General features: G+C 39.3%; 1 protein-coding gene across 2 annotated transcripts in view; it reads left to right on the forward strand.

Moving 5' to 3' along the window:
• Positions 1-18,901: 18,901 nt before the first annotated feature.
• EPC2 (enhancer of polycomb homolog 2) overlaps positions 18,902-24,248 on the forward strand; it is a 51,642-nt gene continuing 46,295 nt past the window's right edge. For both annotated transcript variants that reach the window (XM_081312586.1, XM_081312587.1), the window contains exon 1: positions 18,902-19,283. In XM_081312586.1, the coding sequence (XP_081168712.1) occupies positions 19,131-19,283 (153 nt within the window). In that variant the 5' untranslated portion in view covers positions 18,902-19,130. The remainder of the gene's footprint in view (positions 19,284-24,248) is intronic.

The raw sequence follows: 24,248 nt of genomic DNA on the forward strand, positions 1-24,248 counted from the left end.
TATACTTTTCCACATTACAGAATTCAGATCTCAATCGAACCATGGGATTAATTTACATTCCTACAATTGCACTTGCTGTAAATAAACAAGGGCCATTTAAACTCCCTATTTGGTGAGGTACTGACAGTTGTGATTAATTTTATGTACAGCTACTCCTGTCAGACCTGTATGATTCAGTGTCCTTGAATGTGGCAACATCTTGTTACACTATCTGTAAAACTCAACCTGCCTTGGTTACTTCAATGATGTAGTTACAATTTTACATTGGCATTCCATTTTATCATATTTGAAACAGTAATTTACTTTGTTAACCTGGAAAATTCTAATCAGTGACCAGCATAAAAAACTTGTAATATAATTGGACTTGATGTGTGTGTGTGTGTGTGTAATCATTATATAGTAAATAATGTAATTAATTTCACCATAATGGGAAGAATTGTCCAGATACCAATTCTTGATAAGTAATTTCAAGATTGCTGCCCTCCCACATAGCCCTTCTGACTGAGGGGACTTTTGAATAGTTGAATGCCCTGTCCTCTATATAGTAGAAAACATGATCTGGTGTGAAAGGCATATGCTTTTATTTCAACTGTCCTAGTGGCACAGTGGCAGTATTGCATGCTAACTCTGCTCACATTGCCAGGAGTTTGATTCCTTCAATCCTGACCGGTTCAGGTTTGACTCAGCCTTCCATCCTTCTGAAGTTGATAAAATGACCCAGATTGTTTGGGGCAATAGGCTGACTCTGTGAACTGCTTAGAGAGGGCTGTAGAGCACTGTGAAGCAGTATATGAGTTTAAGTACTATTGCTATTGCTATATGCTTTCATGAGCTATAGCAAACTTCATCAGATATAGTACGTGGAGTGGCTAAACCAGTGATGGTGAACCTTTTGGGCTCGGCATGTCAAAAATTCAGAAAATACCTAACTTGATTCTGCTGACACAAACACACGGTCAGGTGCAAGGAATTAGGAACACATGTTAACGTCTAGTCCAGAAGATTTATTGCTCCAGCCTATACACAAGAAACTAGTCAACTAATGGACAAAACTAAATTGGCACTAGAAAAGAGTTAATGGAATTCAAGAGGGGCTGGACTTGTGGCAGCGTAATGACTCCAGGTTGATAACTCTCTTAACTCTGTCTCTAGGTTCCTTCTCCTGCACACCCTGAACAAAAGAGAAGGAATACTTTGCATATTCATTTCTTTTAAAAAAATACTGTGTGCAGTCCAATCATGTGTGGTGTGATGTATTATATAAAGAACCATCAAATTACAAAAATGAAATACGAGTAAAACAAACTCATTTTCAGAGAGTCAGGAGGCTGTGTCAGAGCACACTCCATTTTTGCACTGCAGCCTCTGAGCATTGTGCAAGAATGTGTGTGCTTTCAACAATAGTTTTGCTGAATGCCAGCATGTCATCCAAAACATCATGGCTGGTCACCTTTGACACATGGGTCATAGGTTTGCTATCATGAGCTAAACTGGTGTAAGATCTAAGTTTGGATCCATAGTGGAAAAACAGGTACTATAAAACATCATGAAATAAATGATCATTCATTGAGTTGCACACTTTTTACATGACCAACAAAAACAACTTGATGATGATTATATTCACCTAAAATACCCACCTAGTCAATCATATTTTAGTCAGTATATTGCACAACCCCCACCCATGTACTTAATTTATGTCTCACTTTGCTTAATCCAATAATCCTGTGCACATTTTCTAAACCAAGAAGCACCACTGACTTGTAAATAGTATATATGGGAGAAACATGCTTCAAAAAGCTGCAGCCAGAACAAAAACTAAAATTTATTTATTTATTTATTTATTTTATTGGATTTATATACCACCCTTTCCCGAAGGACTCAGGGCGGTTTACAGGGTACCGGTATTTAAAACAAGGAATACAAAAGTTAAAAACAATTTAAAAAAATTACATCAATCCCTGAAAAAATAAAAACCCCAATTAAAATTAAAATTCTCAGCCTAGGCCAGAGAGCTCGAAGAGCCAGGTCTTCAGGTCCCGGCGGAATGAACGGAGGTCGGGGGCAGTCCTAAGCTCCATGGGCAGCTGGTTACAGAGGGCAGGCGCACCCACTGAGAAGGCCCTCCCCCTGGGTGTTATCCGCCGGCAATCTTTTACCGGCGGCACCCTGAGAAGACCCTCCCTGTGGGAGCGCACTGGATGAATTGATTTGAATACATTAACATTTACATTATTATATGCTATAAGTTTTATTAGCCTCCTCCTTCCTAGCCTTCCATAAGCTGGTGAAGACTGAGTCCTTCTGGAGGACATTGGTGGCCAATTTGGGATAATACTGTCTATGGTTATTATGTATGATTATTGTTTGTTGTTCAGTGTTCAATTGACTTAAGTTATTTTAATAGGTCAAAGGGTCTACAAAGATGATAAAGGGTCTGGAGGCTAAATCGTATGACAAATGTGAGGGAGCTAGGTATGTCTAGTCCAGGGTTAAGCAACCTTGGCTCTTTTATGACTCGTGGACTTCAACTCCCAGAATTCCTGAGCCAGCATGGCTGGCTCAGGAATTCTGGGAGTTGAAGTCCACGAGTCATAAAAGAGCCAAGGTTGCCTACACCTGGTCTAGTCTATCAAAGAGAAGGATTAGGGGGTGACATAGCTGTCATAAAGAAGAGGAGAATGACTTATTACTAAGGCAAGAAGTAATGGATGAAAGTTTGTTAAAGAAAGATCCAAACTAGACATAAGGAGAAATTTTCTGAAAGTGAGAACAATTAATCAATGGAATAGCTTGCCTACTGTGGTTGTGGATGCTCCATTGCTGGAGATTTTAAAAAATAGATTGTACAACCATTTGACCAGGATAATGTAGGTTTCCTGCCTTGGATTAGAAGGCCTCCAAGGTCCCCCTTCCAGCTCTATGATTCTATGATTTGTATTGTTGTGGATGTTTTAATTTTGGAATTATTTCCTCTGGCTATTTATCAGTGTTGTAAATCATCAGGAATCTTTGGAGACTGTGGTGGTACACGAACACATATTTTTAAAAAAATAATAATAATGTTGTGATTAAATGATTAAATAATTTTAATATTAAATGAATTAATATTCATTTATTATTTCGTGTATTTGATCATCTACCACACTGAGCACTACAATTTGGTCATAACTCTTGGAAGTCTCTAAGAGCTGCCCCAACACTTTGAGGGACAGGAGGCAGGTCATGCACTTTGGGAAGAAGGCATGGTTAAGTTAATAATTGGCACCAAATGGTAGCTGTTGGTCTTCCAGAAATGGAAGCTGGGGCCTGGATTTTATCAATGAATGTAAGTGTGTACATCACTGATTCCAAAATGCCTCCAAGGAATCACTGTAGAAGAAGACACTCTTTTAGTCCATCCTCTCCCTCTTTTATGACTTGGTAATCAAGAGACAAAGATGCTGCTGTGATTGTGCCAGTTATTATCACTCAGCCTTCCTGAACAAGGTCACTTTCCAGATGTGTTGGTCATGTGATGCTGGAAATCTGGGAGTGGTAGCCTCAGCACATCTGGAAAGCATTGATTTGGGGAAGTGAGCATTAGCTTAAGCAATACTGGTTGTGCATAAGCGTATGTGCTTGCAGAAAATGTAGAATTTTTCACTTCTTTTTTTAAAAAACCATACATGTTGGCTAGCTGTTAGAAGAATTTTATTTTTAGGTCTGCTTTTAAATTCTTTGCCAGTTCTCTTCATTTTTGTTTTTCAATTCTAAATAAAGTTTATCTTTAGAATCTTACTTTTCCCCCACAGGAATTAGGACTGACCATTTCTAGAATGCATTGTACATTTAGATACAAGCTTTAAAATGCCAAGACATTGGCTGGAGGAAGGGAACATCTCTTAGGAGTCAGTTCTAACCCAACCAATTTCTGGTCCTTTAGAGATCTTTTTAATACAGTAAGTTCATTAAAAGGAAGAAGTCCATTCAGGTGGCTAGTCTCTCTTAATTCTAATAGAGCCTTCAGATCACAACAGCTGAGACATTTAACTCTCTAACCCGGAGCCTCTCAGCGTGCTTAGTTAGTTATTTACATTCAGCTTTTCATCAATGACAAAACCCCATTGACAATGATAGGACAGAGGATCTTTTCATTTCCTTGGGGAGGTCTTAATGAAAGAGAGAAAGGAAAGCTTCATTGCTATTAACAGGACTCCTGGAGTCCATTCAGTGATCTAGCTGAATGCTGAGTGCTTTCCGCTCTAAAGAAAGGGTGCCTCCCCAGCCTCTGATATGTGTCTTTCTGATATGCAGCCTTCGAAAAGATAGGCTGCTTTCACATCTCGAGTTCTGTAATAAGTGCTAGATCCGTTTCCTGAAAATATGAAATGCTTTTCACATTGGGCAAGTCACAGGCGAAAACATCCTCCCCGCCCCAAGCCGATACCCTCCAGAGGTATGAAGGTACCATAGTTCCAGTCAACATCGAAGCTGGAGTCCAACTCTTCTGAAGAGGATTGGTTTGGGGAAAAATAAGCTAAAATGACCAGTGGGTAATTTTGTTTGAGTCCAATTGCTATAGGAAGTGCCACCTGCCAAGTCTCTGGAAATAGATACGACTGAAGTTTGAACAAATGATCAGGCAGAGCAAAACTGCTTATTTGGAGTATGGAGCAACTACATTGCCTTTTTTTATTTCCTAGAGAAGCTGCATATCCTTGCTGTTTGGGAGCAGCAGTTTAAAAATTAGGAATTTGCCACAAAACAATTCACTGTAGTGCCTCCAAAACAATACCGCCTGGTCAGAAAAAATGAGTTTTATTTCAGCAATTTTTTTTAAAAAAAGGTTATAGTTCAATTATTTGGACAGCCAAGTTCTAATTTCAGACCCAATTAGAGTGGTCATAACATCTCTTCTTTTATTAATTTCCCTGCTGCTTCTGCTTCTCCAGGCATAAGCGTACTAAGTCATTCGGTAGTAGCTGTGTGCTTTGATACAACTAAGAAACATTCAACCAAAATACTGTCAGAATGATAGAAGTTAATATATGAAATTCAACCCGACCTCCTCTTTCTTCCACAATTCATTTGAATTACGGTAAAAGTGCTTCAAATTTGCCAGACTGTAAAAAGCTGGTGTGGTGGCAGAGCTATCACAATGGCCCTTTTATACAACTCTTAAAGCTGCAACTCTGTTACTTGTCTAAGCCAGTTCAAGTCAAGCTTCTCTCATTATTTTCTTCTTTTGAACCATTAGAGATTTTCCCTTCCTTAAGAATTGTTGTTAGTTGCGAAGTCATGTCCGACCCATCGCGACCCCATGGACAACATTCCTCCAGGCCTTCCTGTCCTCTACCATCTTCTGGAGTCTATTTAAGCTCACGCCTACTGCTTCAGTGACTCCATCCAGCCACCTCATTCTCTGTCGTCCCATTCTTCTCTTGCCCTCAACCTTTCCCAGCATTAGGCTCTTCTCCAGTGAGTCCCTCCTTCTCATTAGGTGGCCAAAGTATTTGAGTTTCAACTTCAGGATCTGGCCTTCTAAAGAGCAGTCAGGGTTGATCTCTAGGACTGACTGGTTTGATTGCCTTGCAGTCCAAGGGACTCATTCTTAAGAGTACTGCCTCTAAATCCAGTTTGGGGTCAACAGAGTAGATGATTTTAGATTCCTCTTAAATTCTCCACCTTGAATTCATCATTCTTCCTTTTCTTTATTCCACATTCTCTTGGTATTCTTCAAATCCTGCTCTGCTCACAGAATACAGCCATCAATTTGCTGGTCAATAATGTATAAATTATAATGTGTTTGGTTTGCTTTGTGTGTGTGTGTGTGTGTGTGTGTGTGTGTGAATCCAGCCACTGGTATTTGTAAATTATGCTTTATCATTATGACTCCAACCAAATGTGGCATACTTATTAAAACATGGTGAGGTATATAGTTGCTTATTATGATGCATGAACTTTAGGATTTTTTTTAATACTCAGGATCCATTTCACATCTCTTCTCTCTCATTAGTTTCACATAGTTTCAAATGCAGCTCTTCTCTCTTCCCCCCCCCCCACATGCCTCTGGGTTCTTCTCCCATTAGCTTGCTTACTTCTCAGACCTTCTCCAAGGTCTGAGGTCTATATGACCACATTGCCCCAACCCAAGTACAGATCATCAATTGTTTCTCTAGGGGCAAAAGGACAGAGTGTTATTCATTCATTACCTGCCCTCTGTTAACTGGGAACTTCTACCTGATTTTCCCATTACACATCAAAAGAAGTGGATTGGCTAAACTGGTGCTATCCCATTTTCATGCTGTACTTCATTTTGCAAAATGCAAGAACCTCCCTTCCAATTGGCTACTGTGTGCTGCAGCAAGGATGCCATCCTCAGGTCACTCGTCAGTGCCCTCTATACTTACTTCATCGTGGACTACTAGGCTAGTGAAACATTACATCTTAAAAAAAAAAACAGGTGCACTGCTGAAAGGCTGAAGTTTTTTGTTTTTAACCAGGTCAATTTGACAAGAGTTTTACCAATTCCCCATCCTTGTATACATCCTGGTCCTCCTTGATCTCTCAGTGGCTTTTTGATACCCTTGACCACAGTATCCTTCTGGATGCAATCCAGAGGATGGAAATTGTAGGCATTGTTTATAGTGGTTCCAGTGGCGTAGCATGGGTTGTCAGCACCCGGGGCAAGGCAAGTAATTTGCAAACCCCCCCTCCACAGTGGGCGGCGACCCGCCCCGGCGGCTCGGATCGGATTCGCACAGCTAGCACTGCAGTGAGAGAGAGTGAGTGAGCCAGGCAGGGGCAGAGAGCTGCGAGTGTGAACGCGCCTCCCCGCAGATGTTGCGCCCGGTGCGGCCGGTCCCCCCTGCACCCCCCACGCTACGCCACTGAGTGGTTCACTTCCTTCCTTCATAATCAGTTCTACACGGTATTAGCTATGAGAGAGAGGTCGCTCCCCAGGTGCTTCTTTTGTGGGGTGCTCCAGGGCTTTATGCTCTCTCCCCTCCTATTTAACAGCTGAAATGTGAAACTGTTTCATGCTTGGTGAGGTCATCTGCTAGTGTGGGGTCTTCTATAATCAGTATACTAATGATACCCAGTTTGTATCACCAGAAATGTCACTAGAAGGCAAAATCACAAAACTGTGTCTCACTTATTCTGGCCATGTCATGTGGGGGAATTTACTGGAGAAAGCAAGTATGTTTGGAAGAGTTACTGGTAAAAGGAAACCAGGTTGCCAAAAAACACAGTGGCTGGACTTCATCAAAGCTGACACCAGCCAGAGCACAGAACAACTCAAAGAAGTAGTGCAAGATCAGAAGTCCTGGACAGACATGGCCCATAGAACCACCAAGCGTTGGACATGACTGAATGAATAACCTCATCAACATCTTTTGACCTGTAGGCCAACCATCAAAGTTCTGTCCCAAAGCCTGGAGATTGTAAGGCCCTGGCTGGAGAGAAAGTAACTCTGGCTCAATCATATCATGACTGATGGCTTTGGCTGCTGGGATTTTCCATCTTTACTCGTGGTTGGGCTTGCAGTTTCATAGTAAGGAATGGCATTCAGCTTAGGGGTTCTCTTGGACTCACAGCTCCTGTTTGAGGTGCAATGGCAGTTGTTGCCAAGGGGGTATTTGCACAGCTCCATCCAATGCGTCAATTGTGCCCCATCCTGAATTGATCGGTCTTCCAGTTACTCATGCCCTTGCCACCTCACAATTTGAGTACTGCATCCCACTCTACATGAGATCACCCTTGAAGACTTCAAATTGGTACAGAATATAGCAGCATGAGTAATGAAGGACCTGTCTCTGGATGCCCATGTGAAATGTCTTCTTTGAGAACTGCATTGATTGCTAGTGTGCTTTTGTGTGTGATTTAAGGTGATTTATCAGCCATAAAACTCTACATGACGTAGGGCTCTGCCTATTTGCAAGACTACCTAGCACAGTACACTTTGAGTCCCCTCAATTAAGAAGTCTTATCTTTCAGGACCCAGAAAGCATGCCTTCTCTTTAGCAGTACATGGCCTCTAGAATGAAATCCGCCCTGCTATTCATTCAGCCAATAGCAATCTGGAAACCCTTAAAGATTTGGCTATTTTCTCGGGCCTTAGGATAGGGTAGATGAGGCTTCCTTGTTTGTGGTGTTTTATGGTTGCTTTGTTATTGGATTGCCATCTATGATTAGACTGTAGTTATTTTGAAGGGAGGGGTTGTCTCTTCTGTTTTTATGGTATGTATTGTTGTGAGCCACTCAGAGTTGGGCGAAATCAGGAAGCCTTCCAACTGAATAAATCAGGGGTCTTCAAACTTGGCCCTTTTATGACTTGTGGACTTCAACTCTCAGAAGTCCTCAGCCAGTGTGCCTGGCTGAGGAATTCTGGAAGTTGAAGTCCACAAGTCATAATAGGGCCAAGTTTGAAGGCCCCTGGAATAAATGAATAACAAAAAGGTGTTATCAATGGAAATCACATGTTCTCAAATAATTGTCAATGGAAAGAAAAATATTTAATGCTTGCTTTCTTGGCATGGGTGGATGGAGTAAACAGGAAAGGAATCCATCAATCAGGCGCCCTAGCAAACATGGTCCAGGCAGAATATGAGGAAAAAGTGGAGGGAAATATTGAAATCTAGAATAGTACTTCATAAACAGATTTCATTTCCAAATGTCTTGTGCAGAATAGTCAAGTACTAAAGGCTGAAGTGCAAAAAAGAATAAGAAAAAAGCCTAACAATTATTGCCCCTCTCTCAAAATTTGATCATAAACATTTTCCTGTTTTGAACTTCATGTCCAGTGCTTCTGAGATATTCATAAACACTCTGTATCACTAGCAATTCTACTATGCTTTATCACAAAAACACAGAACAATGCAGCTTTGTGTGCATGTAACCAAATGCCCACAACCAGAACGCCTACCTACCTACAGTATTTAGAATAATACTGTTAAGAATGCAAGCAGCATAGTTAAAAACAACCTATACCCTTTATATAAACAATACACTAATGAACACAGATTCAAAATAAATGGCTAAACAGAATTTTTAGCCTGTGAATATGTTATTTCTCCTAGTCAAAATAAAATGTTTTAAAATCTCGGAATCAATTACAAGGAGACTAAACTTTCTACACAGCTGAGTATTTTCCAATTCTCTCTGTAAAGAAAGACATATTTATATTAAAGCAGATACAGACTCTGTTTTAAACCAATATAATTTTAAGGCAGATTAGTGCTTTCATGACAAGCTAACTTGATTTACATTTTCTGCAATTTGTAGCCTCTTGATCAAAGTTTTAGATATGTATCATGCATGAACTTCCCATTAGCATAGATTATGAAAAGTCAGGAAATGGCTAAAATATTGCTACCTGTTTCATTTTTAAAGGAATAATTTGAAATTCTCATGGCTATATTTGAGATTCACTAATGTCTTCATGTAAATAAATAAAAAAGCACGATATCCATTCTAACAGAGGAAGAATAACTCCAACAAATAACAAAGATAACAATAGTATAGGTACATCCATATTTTATCAGTCTTTCATTCACGTTTAAAAATATTCAGATTAATAACGTACTATAAGAAGTACTGATTTATGGCTGTCCTGAATTTCACATTGTTCAACTTAAATGGACCTTAGAATCTAGCATTAGCCTCTATGATGGGGGATATGGTTTATTTTTATCTTTCAAGAAGATCTCTGAAGCTTTATCTGTTGTCACAAAGAGTCACCTTAGTTCTTCAGATTCCCACCCAACAAATAGTTCCTGTTTTCTGTAGTGAAGGAAAAAATATGTACTCTTATGTTCTCTGCATCAGCTTACCGGTATGTTCTTTTAGTTTTCCTTGAAATTCTTCCCCGTCTAATCTCATGCCTGCCTTCACTGACGACTTCCTATTTATGTTTCTAGACGACCACCTCCTAAGAGTGCTGTTGCAATAGATTTCCTTCATTTGAAAAAGTCTGCATTAAAGGCATCTTTCTAGATAAATTATTCAAGTCATCTGAGTAAAAAAAAAATTGTGTAAAAATTCACTTTAGTCTTTGATGTACCAGTCTGAAGGAGAGTTAGGCAACTTGATAGTTTCCAGCTGTTTGGGAGTTTTACTTACAGTCAGAATGGCTAATGTCACTGGACTGTGAGAAATATAGTATCAAATATCTGGAAAGCACTAGATGGGCAATCTTTGGGTTCCAGAATAGAGTCTCCCCGGGAATATGCAAACTGGTCATCCCTGTATTGTCCTTTTCAGATCAGGTTGTAAAGCCAACAGACCTAGATAGAGTTTCACATGAACTAAAAATGCATCCACGAACTTAGCCAGAATCTTTTGCAATTTACTAAGGATGCTGACAAATTCATAGCTGATTATGGAATCTTTCTTGCCAAAAAAGATCCCCAGGAGAGAGATGAAACTCCTTTCAGAGGTACTGAAAGTCCATCACCTATATGCTGCTTCTAGCTGGGTTCAACAATTATGGGAAAGTTGTAGCTTCTCCATTCTTGTTCCACTTACTTACAGAATTCAAGGTAAGGATTTAGCAGGTTCTAAAGATCTTGTAAAAATGATACAATGCATTATCTTGAGAATATATTAACAATTAGTACTGGTCGAGTAATCTGGGAACTAAATCTATTGTGATGCTCTAAAATTATCTTTGAAAAGTACCTGAGGATTTCAGATGCCTTGCAGAATATAGTTGTCTTCTTCCTTATGCCATCAAATCTCAGGAGTATTGACTTAATCTCTGTTCATTATTGAAGAGAACAGAAGATTCAGAAATTTATCTCCCAAAGGAATGAATGACATTTTATTCTGTATTTTCTTCCTGGAATTTAATTTTGTTCTAAGCATTACTCCAAGGTGGTGGATTTGTTTGTACTGTTTTTAGTTGCTAATTTGGGTTGTTTTCAGCCTGGTTGCTTGTGGCAATCTACAATCTTAGTAACAGTGGATTGAGTGGCATTGCATGCATTTAGCCGCTAGGGCTGCTTTGGTGCAGTAGTGGAGCTGAGATATGTATTAGATTAGTATTGTGATTTTTTTCCAGTATTAAACTAATTATAAGAGTCACTGCTAAAACTATTTTTAGTAGGGCATTGGCAATAATGCTAAGAAATGTTAATCATTTCTTAGATTAGAGAGTCAGTTTGGCCTAGTGGTTAAAGCACCAGGCTAGAAAGCTGCAGACGGTGAGTTCCAGTCCTGCGGTAGCCATGAAAGTCAGCAGGGTGACTTTGGGAAAGATACTCTCTCAGCCCAATTCACCTCACAGGGTTGTTGTTGTGGGGAAAATAGGAGGAGGGTGCATTGGATATTTTTATTTTTTATTTTTTTATTTTAATCCCATTTATATCCCGCCCTTCTCCGAAGACTCAGGGCGGCTTACAATCTAAGCACAAATCAAATGTGCTTAGCAATAGCCTACATTCTATGTATATGCCTGCTTATTAGGGCTTTCGCCTCCCCCCCAAGCGGCATTATTACAAAGTCAGCTTAATTGCCCCCAACAATCTGGGTCCTCATTTTACCTACCTCGGAAGGATGGAAGGCTGAGTCAACCTTGAGCCTGGTGGGACGCGAACCTTCACTAATTGCAGGCAGCTGGTGTTACTTAAGGAGGCATTAGCCCACTGCTCCACCAAGGCTCTTGTTTGCCATCATATTTATAAAAAATAATAAAAGCAGGATATAAATGAAATAAATCTAAAATAAAAATAATCAAGAATATCTCTAATCTGAGTAAGCTGAAAACCTGGCAAAGTTATAATCTAATAAACTTTTGTCTAATTTGACAAGTTAATACTATGAAATGTACAAAGTTAATACTATTGTACATTTCAATAAAGATAAGACTTTAAGGTGATTTGCATAGACAAAGTTAAGGGATGAATGGATGCTTTTGAAGTTTTTTTTTTAATCTAGGATGTGCCTGATTTTATTAATCGGCATAGATGTTTCATTCTCTCTCTCTCTGTCTATATGAAAAACAAAATTTTCTCTCTTTCTCAATAATAGCATAAGTAAAATCTTAGTTTTTTTATGGAACTTAAATTGTTACATTAACACTGAAATTACTGCTGGCATTGTCCATGCCTTCTACGATTTCAAGAAACCTAACTTTAACTAAGCATTATATATTAACTTGAATTGGCCACTGTTATGAGGGATTCCATAGGAAGGGTGGATTTGATAGCTCTCTGTCTCCCAGGATACCTCTCATATTTATTATGGCTTCATAACAAATTTAGTCTGCCCGTCAGTGAGTCATTCTTTTGATTTTTAGGTGATTTATTTCCGGAAAGGTCATCAAGAAGCTAGATCTCCTTACTCAACCAAATGCCACTGAATGACTGTTATGTTGGACAATAATTCTCGTAACACCCAGCCAGCCAAACTATCTAAATGCAGCCGAAGCCTGGCTGTACTTTCCTATTGTGCATTTGGTAGAATGGTTCATACAAAACATGAATATTCCAACTTATTTTCTTTACTATATCGGCACCTTATAGGTTTGTTGTTGGCTGCCTCCTGGAACATTTTATCTGTAATGTACTGCTCAATAATAAGCACACTGATCAGGAATAACGAATAACAGAATGAAGTCTTCTAGTCCAATCCCCTGCTCAAGCAGGAAACGCTACACCATTTCAGGCAAATGGCCGTCCAAACTCTTCTTAAAAGCCTCCAGTGATGGGAACATCCACAACTTCTGGAGGCAGGTTGTTCCACTGATTGTTGTCAGGAAATTTCTCCTTAGTTCTACGTTGCTTCTCTCTTTGATTAGTTTCCATCTTGTCCTACCTTCAGTTGCTTTGGAAAATAGGTTGACCCCCGCCCCCCTCTTCTTTGTGGCAGCCCTTCAAATATTGAAACACTGCCATCATTTCACCCCAGTCCTTCTTTTCATTAAACTAGACGTACCCATTTCCTGCAACTCTTCTTCATATGTTTTAGTCTTCAGTCTCCTAATTATCTTTGTTGCTCTTCTCTGTACTCTTACTTTGCCTTTGAAGGGCTTTCCAAGTTCCGCCGAGCTTAAAATAAATCAAGACAGAATCCTGAGACTTTCCCCCAATTTTTTATAACATATTTGTCATTAGCAGTAATTAGCTTTATTGCTGCTTTCCCAGTCTCATTTGTTTCATGATGACAATCACATTTGAATGTATAATTAAATAACCCTAGTTTGGTTTTCCTTGATTTTTATACAACTCAGTACAACCTATCAGGGAAAAAAAACCTTTCTAATGTAATGATTTGGACTTTGAAGAAGCAGATTAGGAAGTATATTGATGCTTTCAAACCTTAAGTGTTCGAGAAGACTCTTGAAAATACCACAGGTCGAATACCAACAAACAAATGGTTCAAATCAAACAAATCAGAGTCCTTACTGGAGGCACAAATGACCAGTTTCAAATGATCACGCTTTGGACATATTATGCAAAAACCTGGCTCTCTGGAAAAGACACTGAAAAGGTGAAAGGAAAAAGAAGAACATGGTCATCAGCAGAATGGTCCTACTTAAAATAGCAATGGGTGTATTGTTGGAAGACCTGAAACACCCAGTTAGACTGTCATGAAGAAAATCTATCTGGTCGCTAAGAACTGACACAGATTTGATGGCACACAATCAATTGGAAAAAATGATATTTTTTATTTTTTATTTTATTTTTATTTTAATTCCATTTATATCCCGCCCTTCTCCAAAGACTCAGGGCGGCTTACAAGCTTAGCAGTAGCCTTCATTCTATGTATATGCCTGCTTATTAGGGCTTTCACACACACACCCCAAGCGGCATTATTACAAAGTCAGCTTAATTGCCCCCAACAATCTGGGTCCTCATTTTACTTACCTCGGAAGGATGGAAGGCTGAGTCAACCTTGAGCCTGGTGGGATGCGAACCTGCACTAATTGCAGGCAGCTGGTGTTACTTAAGGAGGCATTAGCCCACTGCCCCACCAAGGCTCTATATGAGTAGTTTGACAGTAGAATGAACTGCATTGAGCAGTTAGTGACTTGGGCATCCCTGGATTTCTTAAAACAGAGGCTGGAGAATCATCTACCAAGCATACTTTAGATTGGATTTATTATGACCAGAGGTTCGATGGCCTAAATGATCCTTTCCAACATTAAGATTCTATATTAAAATTGCCATTCTATATGGTTCTTCCATATTCCAAAATAGCTCTCAGCAGTAGACTTCAACACAGCCTCTTGTCCAGCTTGATGTGAAAAATATTGTTCCAAGAACTTGCATAATGTTTTTACTTTCCATATTTCCCACTCCAAGTTTATTCGCAATCACCAAAAACTTCATTGTGATTTTATTTAATAATCTATTTTATTTTACGGTGTATTAGAAAGTATTAGGAAAAAGTGAAAGCAATTATGAAATGTGCCATTTCAAAATGTGTGGTGGAAGAATAATGTGGTTCTCAAAAGACTGTTGCGGGTATCAACTGCCCTGAATGTTAAGAAACTAATTTTCTTATCGTGCTTATACAGAATTTAAATCAAAGACTCTATAAATCTCATTCTAAAACAGTTTCAAATGGCTAGTACAAGATGCTTTATAGTTCATTCTTCCTTGCCCATAGAGTTCACCTCTTCCTAAAGGTAGTAACTTGCCACAAGCTATTGAGTGGGTCCACAGTACAGAATAAGGTTCATATGAACTCTAACTACATTTCATTCCAAGGACTGCAGTTTAAGTGATTTGTCCATTGAATGTTAAACATACAGAACCTTTAGCATGTTTTGCCTTCCACAGCAATGCCTCTGGCAAAACCTAAGCAATAATTACACAATATGCGCAGGATACATTGTTCATATTGCTAAACATTGTCCATGTTCTTTATTGTAGTTCATGCAGTTATAGGTATTACAGGTATTATTATTGTAAGCTTTTAAAAACTGAATATACTTTATATACTTTTGCAATCTTTAACTGAAACTAATAATTCACCACTGCTGGTCAAGTAGTATGTTGATAGGTTTTGTATAGTTATTGTCTGACAATATTTATTATTTTGATTCCCATATGTTCATATAAACGTCAGTTGTGCCGCATGTCCATTAAATATAATTTAGGAGATTGTAAACGTGTGTCAAAACATAGTGATTCTAATAGGAAAAGGATACAATATAATAAAGTCGCAAATTATGTACGAACATAAGTGTTATGTCATTTACATTTCAACATTGTATTAATTTAGTTATTTAGGAATTTGTTTTGGATTGGTTGCCATATTGACTTGTGCAGTAGAATAAAGATAATTTTTTTTGATATAGAACACATTTTTGTCTAATAAAGGAATTCATTAGTATAATGAAATTGGTTGAATATTTTTGCTGTTAGACACTATATTTTAGTACTCATCCAAGATGCCATATTGACTTGTGCAATAGAATAAAGGTAATTTTTTTTGATATATTACACATTTTTGTCTAATAAAGAAATTCATTAGTATAATGAAATTGGTTGAATATTTTTGCTGCTGGACAATATATTTTAGTACTCATCCAAGATTACTGTTATTATTTTTTGACATGTAATTATATTCTACCATAATCTGAAAATATAAACATTACGCTTACCATAGTACTAATATGTAACTATTAAATTTATACTATATGATCACATTGCACAATCTTGCTTCCACACATTTTCATACTTAAATCAGCATGTTAGACATGATGCAGTGCCCTTCTATAATTTGAATAATTCAGAGCTGTAGCAAGGAAAACTGGTAGAAAAATTTTGAGACCAAGGGTATTGGTGGCATAAAAAAGTTATCCCATTAGAATACAATGTTTCCCATTAGCTGCTGTTCTGAGGAGCAATAAGACAGTCTTCCCATTGGAATACCGGTATATGTGCAAGTTGGTAATAAAAACTGAAAGATTAGTAGTCTTTGCATGTGAAAAGGGCTACTAAAACCTGGCTACCTCTACATGGCAGCAGAGAGATATGGAAAACGAATTCTTTGCCGCTATCTGCAGGCCATTTACACTTTGCAGCCCAGATCTGATAACTTTAGGGTTTGCAATCAAATATAAAGTTATGCAACCAAAGCACAAGTAGCACAGCTTGGCTAGTCGTTTGTCAATATCTTGGTTTATGCTTTGCCTAATCTGATGCAAATATATGAGTAGGAATATGCCATGGAAGGTATTTATAGAAAAATAACCAAATACATGTTTAATGTGATGTTTAAATTACCGATGAGTTTACTTAATCATGCTGGTCCACCACCAAGGAAAATGCTGGAGGGAGTGTTAAAATTGGTGCACATTATGTCTAACAAAAGTTTTATTTTTAAATTGTATTTCAAGAGTTTTCCCAATAGTAAATATATACAAAGAAGACATAAATGATCCAGTATCTACTGAACATATTTGGAATTTTTATAAAATAGAACACAGTGTCCATTCACACCACACCTACTAAATAATTGTGATTGTGCTCTTGCCAGCTGCACACATATAAAATATAAGACCACAATATAAAATGTATGTACATTTTAAATATCAGCTAAATGAATGCAAACTAATAATTGCTAATTCTTTTAATTTTATCATAGCTATATGTTCATGTTGTCATCTACTTTTTAGCAACCAAACGTGGGTTGTAAATTGAGAACTATGGAGGCCTTGAACAGGCAACTAGTTATTTCTACTCTGCCTGGCTAAGGTGGCCAGTCCAAGGAGCCCAATAACCTAGTCACTCATATCTGATGGAATACTGCTTCTGACATTGGTGTAATGCATTACCACTGATAACCTCATCCTTCAGGAATTTAATCTAACCATCTTCTAAAGCCTTCTATGCTGGTGGCATCGCTCATATCTTTTGCAGCCAATTCCATGTACTGTGTGAAAAAGCACTTTCTATTGTTTGTTGGGCTCTAATATTTCAAGTATCTCCTTGTCTGCTATCTCCACCTCATACCAACTTTCTACTCCCTTTTATTCTCTCACATCCCCCACACTTTGAAAGCTGGAGTCTTCTTCACATCTGGAAGAGATAGTTTGCTCAACCCCTTTGCTTATTTACTGATCGTTGCTCCTTCTCTTAAAGACACTTCAGAGTTCAGAGTGATTCCTGATGAGTCTTTTATTAACATGTATGCAGTCTTGCTGTTTTCTTGGCAATAGTACCCAAGTCACTCCTGCCTTATGAGGTTTTCCATGTTCAGAATCAAGCCTATGATTTTAGTGTTTACTGGATGGTCTGCATCCAAGTGCCAACCAAGTCTGATCTGGCTTAGCTTCAGACATGTTTAGTCAGGTACTGTCACCTGCTAGACAGTATCCTTTTTATCAACATGCACTTGGGGCACATATATTGTGGCGTCCAATTTTTTGTTACCTGATATTTTACTGAATAATCTATAGCAGAGTCCTTGGTGCTCTCTGAGCTTGTCTATAATTTATGTATCCAAATCTTTATCTATAACTGGCTAAGTTCACACTATAGATCCTAGAATCACATTACAGGTAGCCCTTGACTTACAAATTTGTTTAGTGACCATTCAAAGTTACAACGGCACTGAAAATAGTGACTTATGACCATTTTTTTTACATTTACGATCATGGCAGTATCCCCATGATCATGTGATCAAAATTCAGACGCTTGGCAACTGGTTCATATTTATGACGCTTGCAGTGTCCCAAAATCACGTGAACCTCCTTTGTGACCTTGTGACAAGCAAGTCAATGGGGAAGCCAGATTGTTAACAACTTTTGCCAGTAACTTAACAACTACAGTGATTCACTTAACAGCTGTGGCAAGAAAGGTCGTAAAATGGGACAAAATTCACTTAACCAATGTCTCATTTAGCAACAGAAATGCTGGACTCAACTGTGGTGGTAAGTCGAGGACCATCTATATATCCCCATTGCCACTGCCCTCTAAATTTGTACAAATGTCCAGGTCCACTGAAGAATTATAGCTAGCAAATTTAGAATTGATGGCTTGGCTAGTTCAGCAATACCCTGCAGCAAAAAGAGGAATAACTACCTAGTACCTAGGACAGGGGAAACTTGTTCCTTCCCAAAACCTCCTTTTTACAGAGCTACTGCCATTCAGGAGGAACTCCCGTCCTTCAAAGCCGAGACGCCAGTCCATTTTCAGCTTTACTCAGCCACAAGCCCATCCCCGATTTGCACGAGCCCAAACTCTGGCCGACCGCTACCTGAAGCGGGGTGTATATAATGATAATGATAACTTTATTGTCACTTTGAATGTACACCAATCGGCATACATCAAAATGAAATTTCGTTGCATACAGCTCTCAAAGGGTCACCACCTCCGATATATACTTCTATATATATGAGAGAGAGAGAGAGAGAGAGAGAGAGAGAGAGAGAGAGAGAGAGAGAGAGACTGTGTGTGTTGGTGAGGTGGGCGTAGCCTGCTCCAACATCATCCTCAGGACCAGGTGTGCAGTATTTGTGCAAAGACCTTCAGGGCGGGAGGGGGCAAGGCTAGCTGGCGAGGGGAGACGGCCTCTTCCCCTCGGAGGAGCTCAAGTGAGGCGCGTCTGAACGCGCCCTGCAGGTTACGCGCAGGACCGACCGGGCGACGTTTTCGCCTCAGCAGCCGAGCCGGGAGGGGGGGGCAAGGGGGGGGCGCCCGAGAGAAGCAGAGGTCTCGCTCGCCGCTGGTTGCCGGCTGGGAGTGCGCACGCAGCCGCCTCGGCTCCTTCCTCTTCTCTCTCTCTCTCTCTCTCTCTCTCTCTCTCTCTCTCTCCCTCCTCCCTCCCTCCGGCTCGCTCCACCGTCCCCCTCCCGTCCGCCTGCCTGCCTGCTCGCTCGCTCTCCCTCCCTCCCTCCTCTTCTTCCCCCCCCCCACGTTCCCCGCTCTCGCGTTGGTTGCCGGGATCGCTGGCCGCTTTGGTTAATGTCCGCCATGTTTGCCATGGCGCAGGGAGCGGATCGAGCGACCCCGGCGCGGATCTAGGGCTGCGGGCGGCTCTTCGAGGGAGCTGTTCCGGGGCGGCGGGGCTCTCCATGGTGTGTCGGGCCGGGGTCGGGAGCGGCTGGGAGGCGGCGGTGAGGCCGTAGTGAGGGTCCCCCTCGCCCCCCCACCTCCCCCAGCCCGGCCCCGGGGTGTTGTTGTGAGGGGGAGACAATGAGCAAACTCTCCTTCCGAGCCCGGGCGCTAGACGCCGCCAAACCGCTGCCTATCTACCGCGGCAAGGACATGCCCGATCTCAATGACTGCGTCTCCATCAACCGTGCCGTGCCGCAGATGCCCACGGGCATGGAAAAGGAAGAGGAATCGGTAAGGGAGCCGCGCAGGGGGGGCCCACCATTGTTTATCAGACGTCCCCCTCCCCTCACGGGAAATAGGCCATCGGCATTCACTAAGCGCCGCTACGCACGCTTCCCGCCGCAGCGGCCCACGTTCCCGATGGGGCCTACGTAAAAGGCGCAGCGTAAACTCTCCTCCGTCGCCGTAAGCGGGGCCTTGCTCCGCCATCTTCTTGCTTGCCCAGGACTCGCGAAGTGTTTTGATTAGCGGGGGGGGGGGGGAAAAGAGGGGGAGGCCTTACGCTGGCGTAACTGGAGGGAAGCGCAAAAGGCGTCCCTGAATGCAAGAGTGTGCGCGCCGGCCGCTATTGCCGGTACTTGTCTTGTGAGCTGTTACAGGAAGCTTGTCTTTTCGCCGCGGTCGGTTTTCGATTTTGAGCCGTGCCTCTGCGACTTGGACCGGAGGGCTGCTTGAGCTCCTAATTGTCCATTGAAGGAGCGTCCTCGTTTCAAGGCATCAATTCTTCATAAGACAGACTTTGCCCCCTTTTTTTTTTCCCCGGTTCGCTTTGAAGCTGGCGGCTCCTTTAGCAGCCAGTGGGGGTAGCTCTCCGACTGCGTAAAAAGTGGCAATCGTACGTTTGGGGAAAGGGAGCAAAGTCTTGAGCCCGTTACATTTTAATGAAATAGCCCTGTGCCCTTTTGTCTTGGGGCTTAAGCACTTTAAAAAAAAATTTTTTTTTTTAGTCTGACATCTTACGCTTTCCGAGCCATGCTTTAGGGAAATGGGCTTAAGCTGTCAGTTGCTTTAGCTAATGTATAGGTCAGGCTATGCAAAGTAAACATCTTGAATTTCTATATAATCTTACGTCTGTTAACTAACATGTCTGGGGTGTTTTATTTTCACTCGTTCTAATGCAATTCTTTGCTTAGGCATCCGGAAATCTTTATGCATGCTTACAGTAAGGGGGTAAATTTAGCTTTGATTAATTTTGCATAGACCTGTAAATTTCAGTGAGAAATACTTTAAAGGCCAATATGCGTCCATAGAATTATAACTTGAGATCAGTTAGCAGGGGACTAGCTTGTCTGATGTCACTAACAAATGGAAACGAATATTTTCCTTTAAGCTTGGGAAATATCTTTCCTTAAAGATAATTGTAATTACTAAGTCTAATTTGCTGCAAATACATGGTACTAATCTCTGTCACATTTTATCCTATTATGAATTTAATTTTAAAGCTGTATGTGTAATTTTTCCATGGACTGTTGTGCAACGTTTGTATTTAAATATCTCTAAAGAAAATAGCTGCTGTCTGTACTCTTGCTTAGGTAAACAGTGGGTTCTTTGCCCTAAAAACTGGACTTTATATATTCTGTCATTTTATTTTTTTGCTTACTATGCACGAATTGCTTATAACATGGCTATGTTTGCATACAGAATTCATAGTAAATGTCCTTAGGAATTTCTTCAATGAAAAGATATCTCCGCCTTATTGCCAGCCCACATTGTATTTGATTGGATTTTCAGAGGTTGGGGTTGTCAACATCAACAAAGGCTGCACTTCTTTGTGATTGGCTTTCTCATTAGCCTTTTAAAATAGACAGCTTTGTAGTCCTTGATTGGTAGCTTGTAGTTATATCCTAACCTGTGTTCTCTTTTTTTATTATGAATTTTACAGTGGAGCTTTCATGTTGCTAATTCATTACTAGCTTTTTGTTAGAAGTATGTTTGTAAAGCAAACTATAATATTTACACTTTTTGTTGATTTTGTTTTTCACTGTACAGAATAGTTGAAAACAAAATAACATTCAAATGTAAAATTATTAACCTGCAAAAAGTGGAATTGTCTAAATAGCTAGTTTAAATTTGTGTTAAAGGTATCTTAAACTAGATATAAAATGTGATCTATGGATGTAATTTTAATAAATCAATTTAAATAAAATTGCCATAATGTATGCTAACATTTTCTGCTATTTTGAAATGCATACAAACTAATAAATGCATACAAGGACATTTCCATTACAATCCATTAATTTTACTGGAAAGTACTTCCAAGTCATAGGAAGAGAATTTGGAAAATTATAGTAAGATCTAACTATATTTACTAAGAAGTATTCCCAAAGTGTGTGGCGTTTATTTTGAAGTACCCAAAGTATGTGGCATTTATTCTGAGGTATTTTAGCATATTTTTGTTTTAAATACTCTGAACTTATTAAGCAGATTATATAAAGTAAGTAAATACTAAATCAATCATGTTTATTCTCATTGAAAGTTTCTCCAGACGTGACTACTGAGTTCTGTCGACTATTCTGCCTATTCTACTGCAAGTAGTTGTCAGGAAAAAAACACACAACAGGATCAGATGGCAAATTACCAGAGAAAAAGTCTACTTTGCTAGGCTAAAGATTTTAGTGGGGGGTTGTACAAATAGATTTTGGGAAAATCAAACCTTATGTTTTAGTGAAAATGGCTTATATATTCCTTCTGCTATCAAAGCGATCTGCCTCTCAGTACCAGTTTGTAGGAAATAACTGCTCAGTTATTACAGCTTTCATGTCCTACTTCTGGAGTTTCCAAGGGTGTCCAAGTGATTCTTGTGGGGAACCAAATGTATGATTGCATGAGTGGTAGCTGCTTCAGCAGGGTGATTCTTAAAATGCACCTGATCATCTGTAAATAGCTCTCCATCAATGAAAATCATAAGCAAGACAAACTGGTGTCTTTTGGCAGACTTCATTTCTGGTTTGCAGGTTAATCCAGGTAACAGTATGATAGCAGCAAATGAAGGGATTTTTTGTAAAGAGAATCTATACTTATTTTTTTATTTTTTTATTTTAATTCCATTTATATCCCGCCCTTCTCCGAAGACTCAGGGCGGCTTACAAGCTTAGCAGTAGCCTTCATTCTATGTATATGCCTGCTTATTAGGGCTTTTGGCCCCCCCAAGCAGCATTATTACAAAGTCAGCTTAATTGCCCCCAACAATCTGGGTCCTCATTTTACCTACCTCGGAAGGATGGAAGGCTGAGTCAACCTTGAGCCTGGTTGGATGCGAACCTGCACTAATTGCAGGCAGCTGGTGTTACTTAAGGAGGCATTCTATTATTATTATTATTATTATTATTATTATTATTATTATTATTATTATTATTATTATTCTATTATGTTCTCATTGACTTGTTTTGTCTGTTTTTTGAGAAAAATACATGGTGTATCTTACGTATAGTATACTCATAGGCCTGACATGGAGAATATGAAACAGGATTATTATGAAGTAACTGGGAATGTGGCATTGAATTTAACGAAGGCTCATAAATTAGAAGATTTTATTTAGTCAGGATGAATAGATTTGATTCTCCCTGTTTTCTGCTTTTAAACCTTCACAAAATCAGAAAACCATCTGATTTATAGAGTCTAGATGTGTTTCAGAAGGAGATTTTTTTTTAAAAAAAAGCTATAATGGAAAGGAGGGGAATACTGGATTCAGTGACCAACAACTGCTTTCAATTCAGAGTGACCTTGATCTATTACAGTAGTTTGGTTAATTGCCCATAGCATCTTGCAAATTGAAGATCCTTAGTTTTATGACTCATTCCACTTTGTTGTTCGGTCTCATTGTGAGTACTTGTATAAACATAACAGTATTTTGTGAGCTGCTGTTAGTTAGATGATCTAGTTTATTGATGGACTGATTTGATGGAAAACAAAAATCAAACAATAATTTGACTGACATTTCCAGAGCTTCATTGCTTTTAGGAGGGTCATACTCATTTTTTAAATAATTAATTCCTTTGTACAAGTATCACTCAATTATCTGCCCAAAATTTAACACGGACCTTCCCCAATATAGAAACTGTATGTTGGCAAATTTGATGTGTTACTCTAAATAACAAAATTATAGGTATTGTTAGTTTTTATATGAATAAAACTTAAAAAGTGCAGCCTTTTCTAATGAAAAGCTTCACATCCTTTAAAAAACTTATTTGTATTTTTTTCCTTGCTAGACAATAAGGTAAACACTTTTTTTTTGCAAATCCACTGATTTTGATTTATTATCTAAATACTAGCCCCAGCTATGGGTTGTAATCCCAATTAAATTTAAATAAAATCTACATAACCCCAAACTACTACAATCACTTTTTTGTTTTCTTCTATAATATTTTAGTTGTATTTTAAGGTTCTGGTTTAAGATTTTTGTTAAATAAACTTTCAAGTTGTTTGTTATAAATGAATTCTATAGCTGGCTATATTTAGACAGGGGAAGGTTTTTTCAGATGTATTAATGTAATGTGCTATTTTATTGAATAACCTGACTGTACAGATGGGTTCAGCAGTCATTTGAAATTATGACTACTGAACAAGGGGAAATACAACTGTTTCTTGTAGTTGTGACCATCACAGCATACCCATGGTCACTAAATTCTGATTTGGACACTTGACAACTGGCTCATATTTACAGTGACCACAGTGTTCCTCAGTCACATGATCACCATTTGTGGTCTCTGCCTGCTTTCAAACAAGTAAAGTCAATGTGGAAGCTGGCTGGAGCTTCCAAATGGTGATCATGTGTCTGCAAAATGCTGCAGTCATATGGTTTTCATCTAAGAATGACAGGAGGGATTGCTGCAACTGTTGCCGTAAGTCTGTGCAGTAATATATCACATTTTACAACTGTCACTTAGTGTTGGAATTTTTGATCCCAATTACCACTGTTAAATGAGATTATTGTAGCTTGGTTGCCAACCCATTTTGTCAAACATTTTAAAAGTACATACATTCCTATTAATACGTTCAGTAGTTGCCATATATTATTTTAGTAATCTATTTTATTGGTGAAAATCAGTAGTCACACATTTTGTAACCAAAGATTACTTGTTTAGAAAGTTATATAGGTAGTCCTCAATTTATGACTGGTCATTTAACAACTGTTTCAAGTTACGACAGACATTTAAAAAGTTACTTATGACCTATCCTCAAAGTTATGACCTCCCC

This window comes from Vipera berus (assembly GCF_964194415.1).
Source record: "Vipera berus genome assembly, chromosome: 1".
Lineage (NCBI taxonomy): Eukaryota > Metazoa > Chordata > Lepidosauria > Squamata > Viperidae > Vipera > Vipera berus.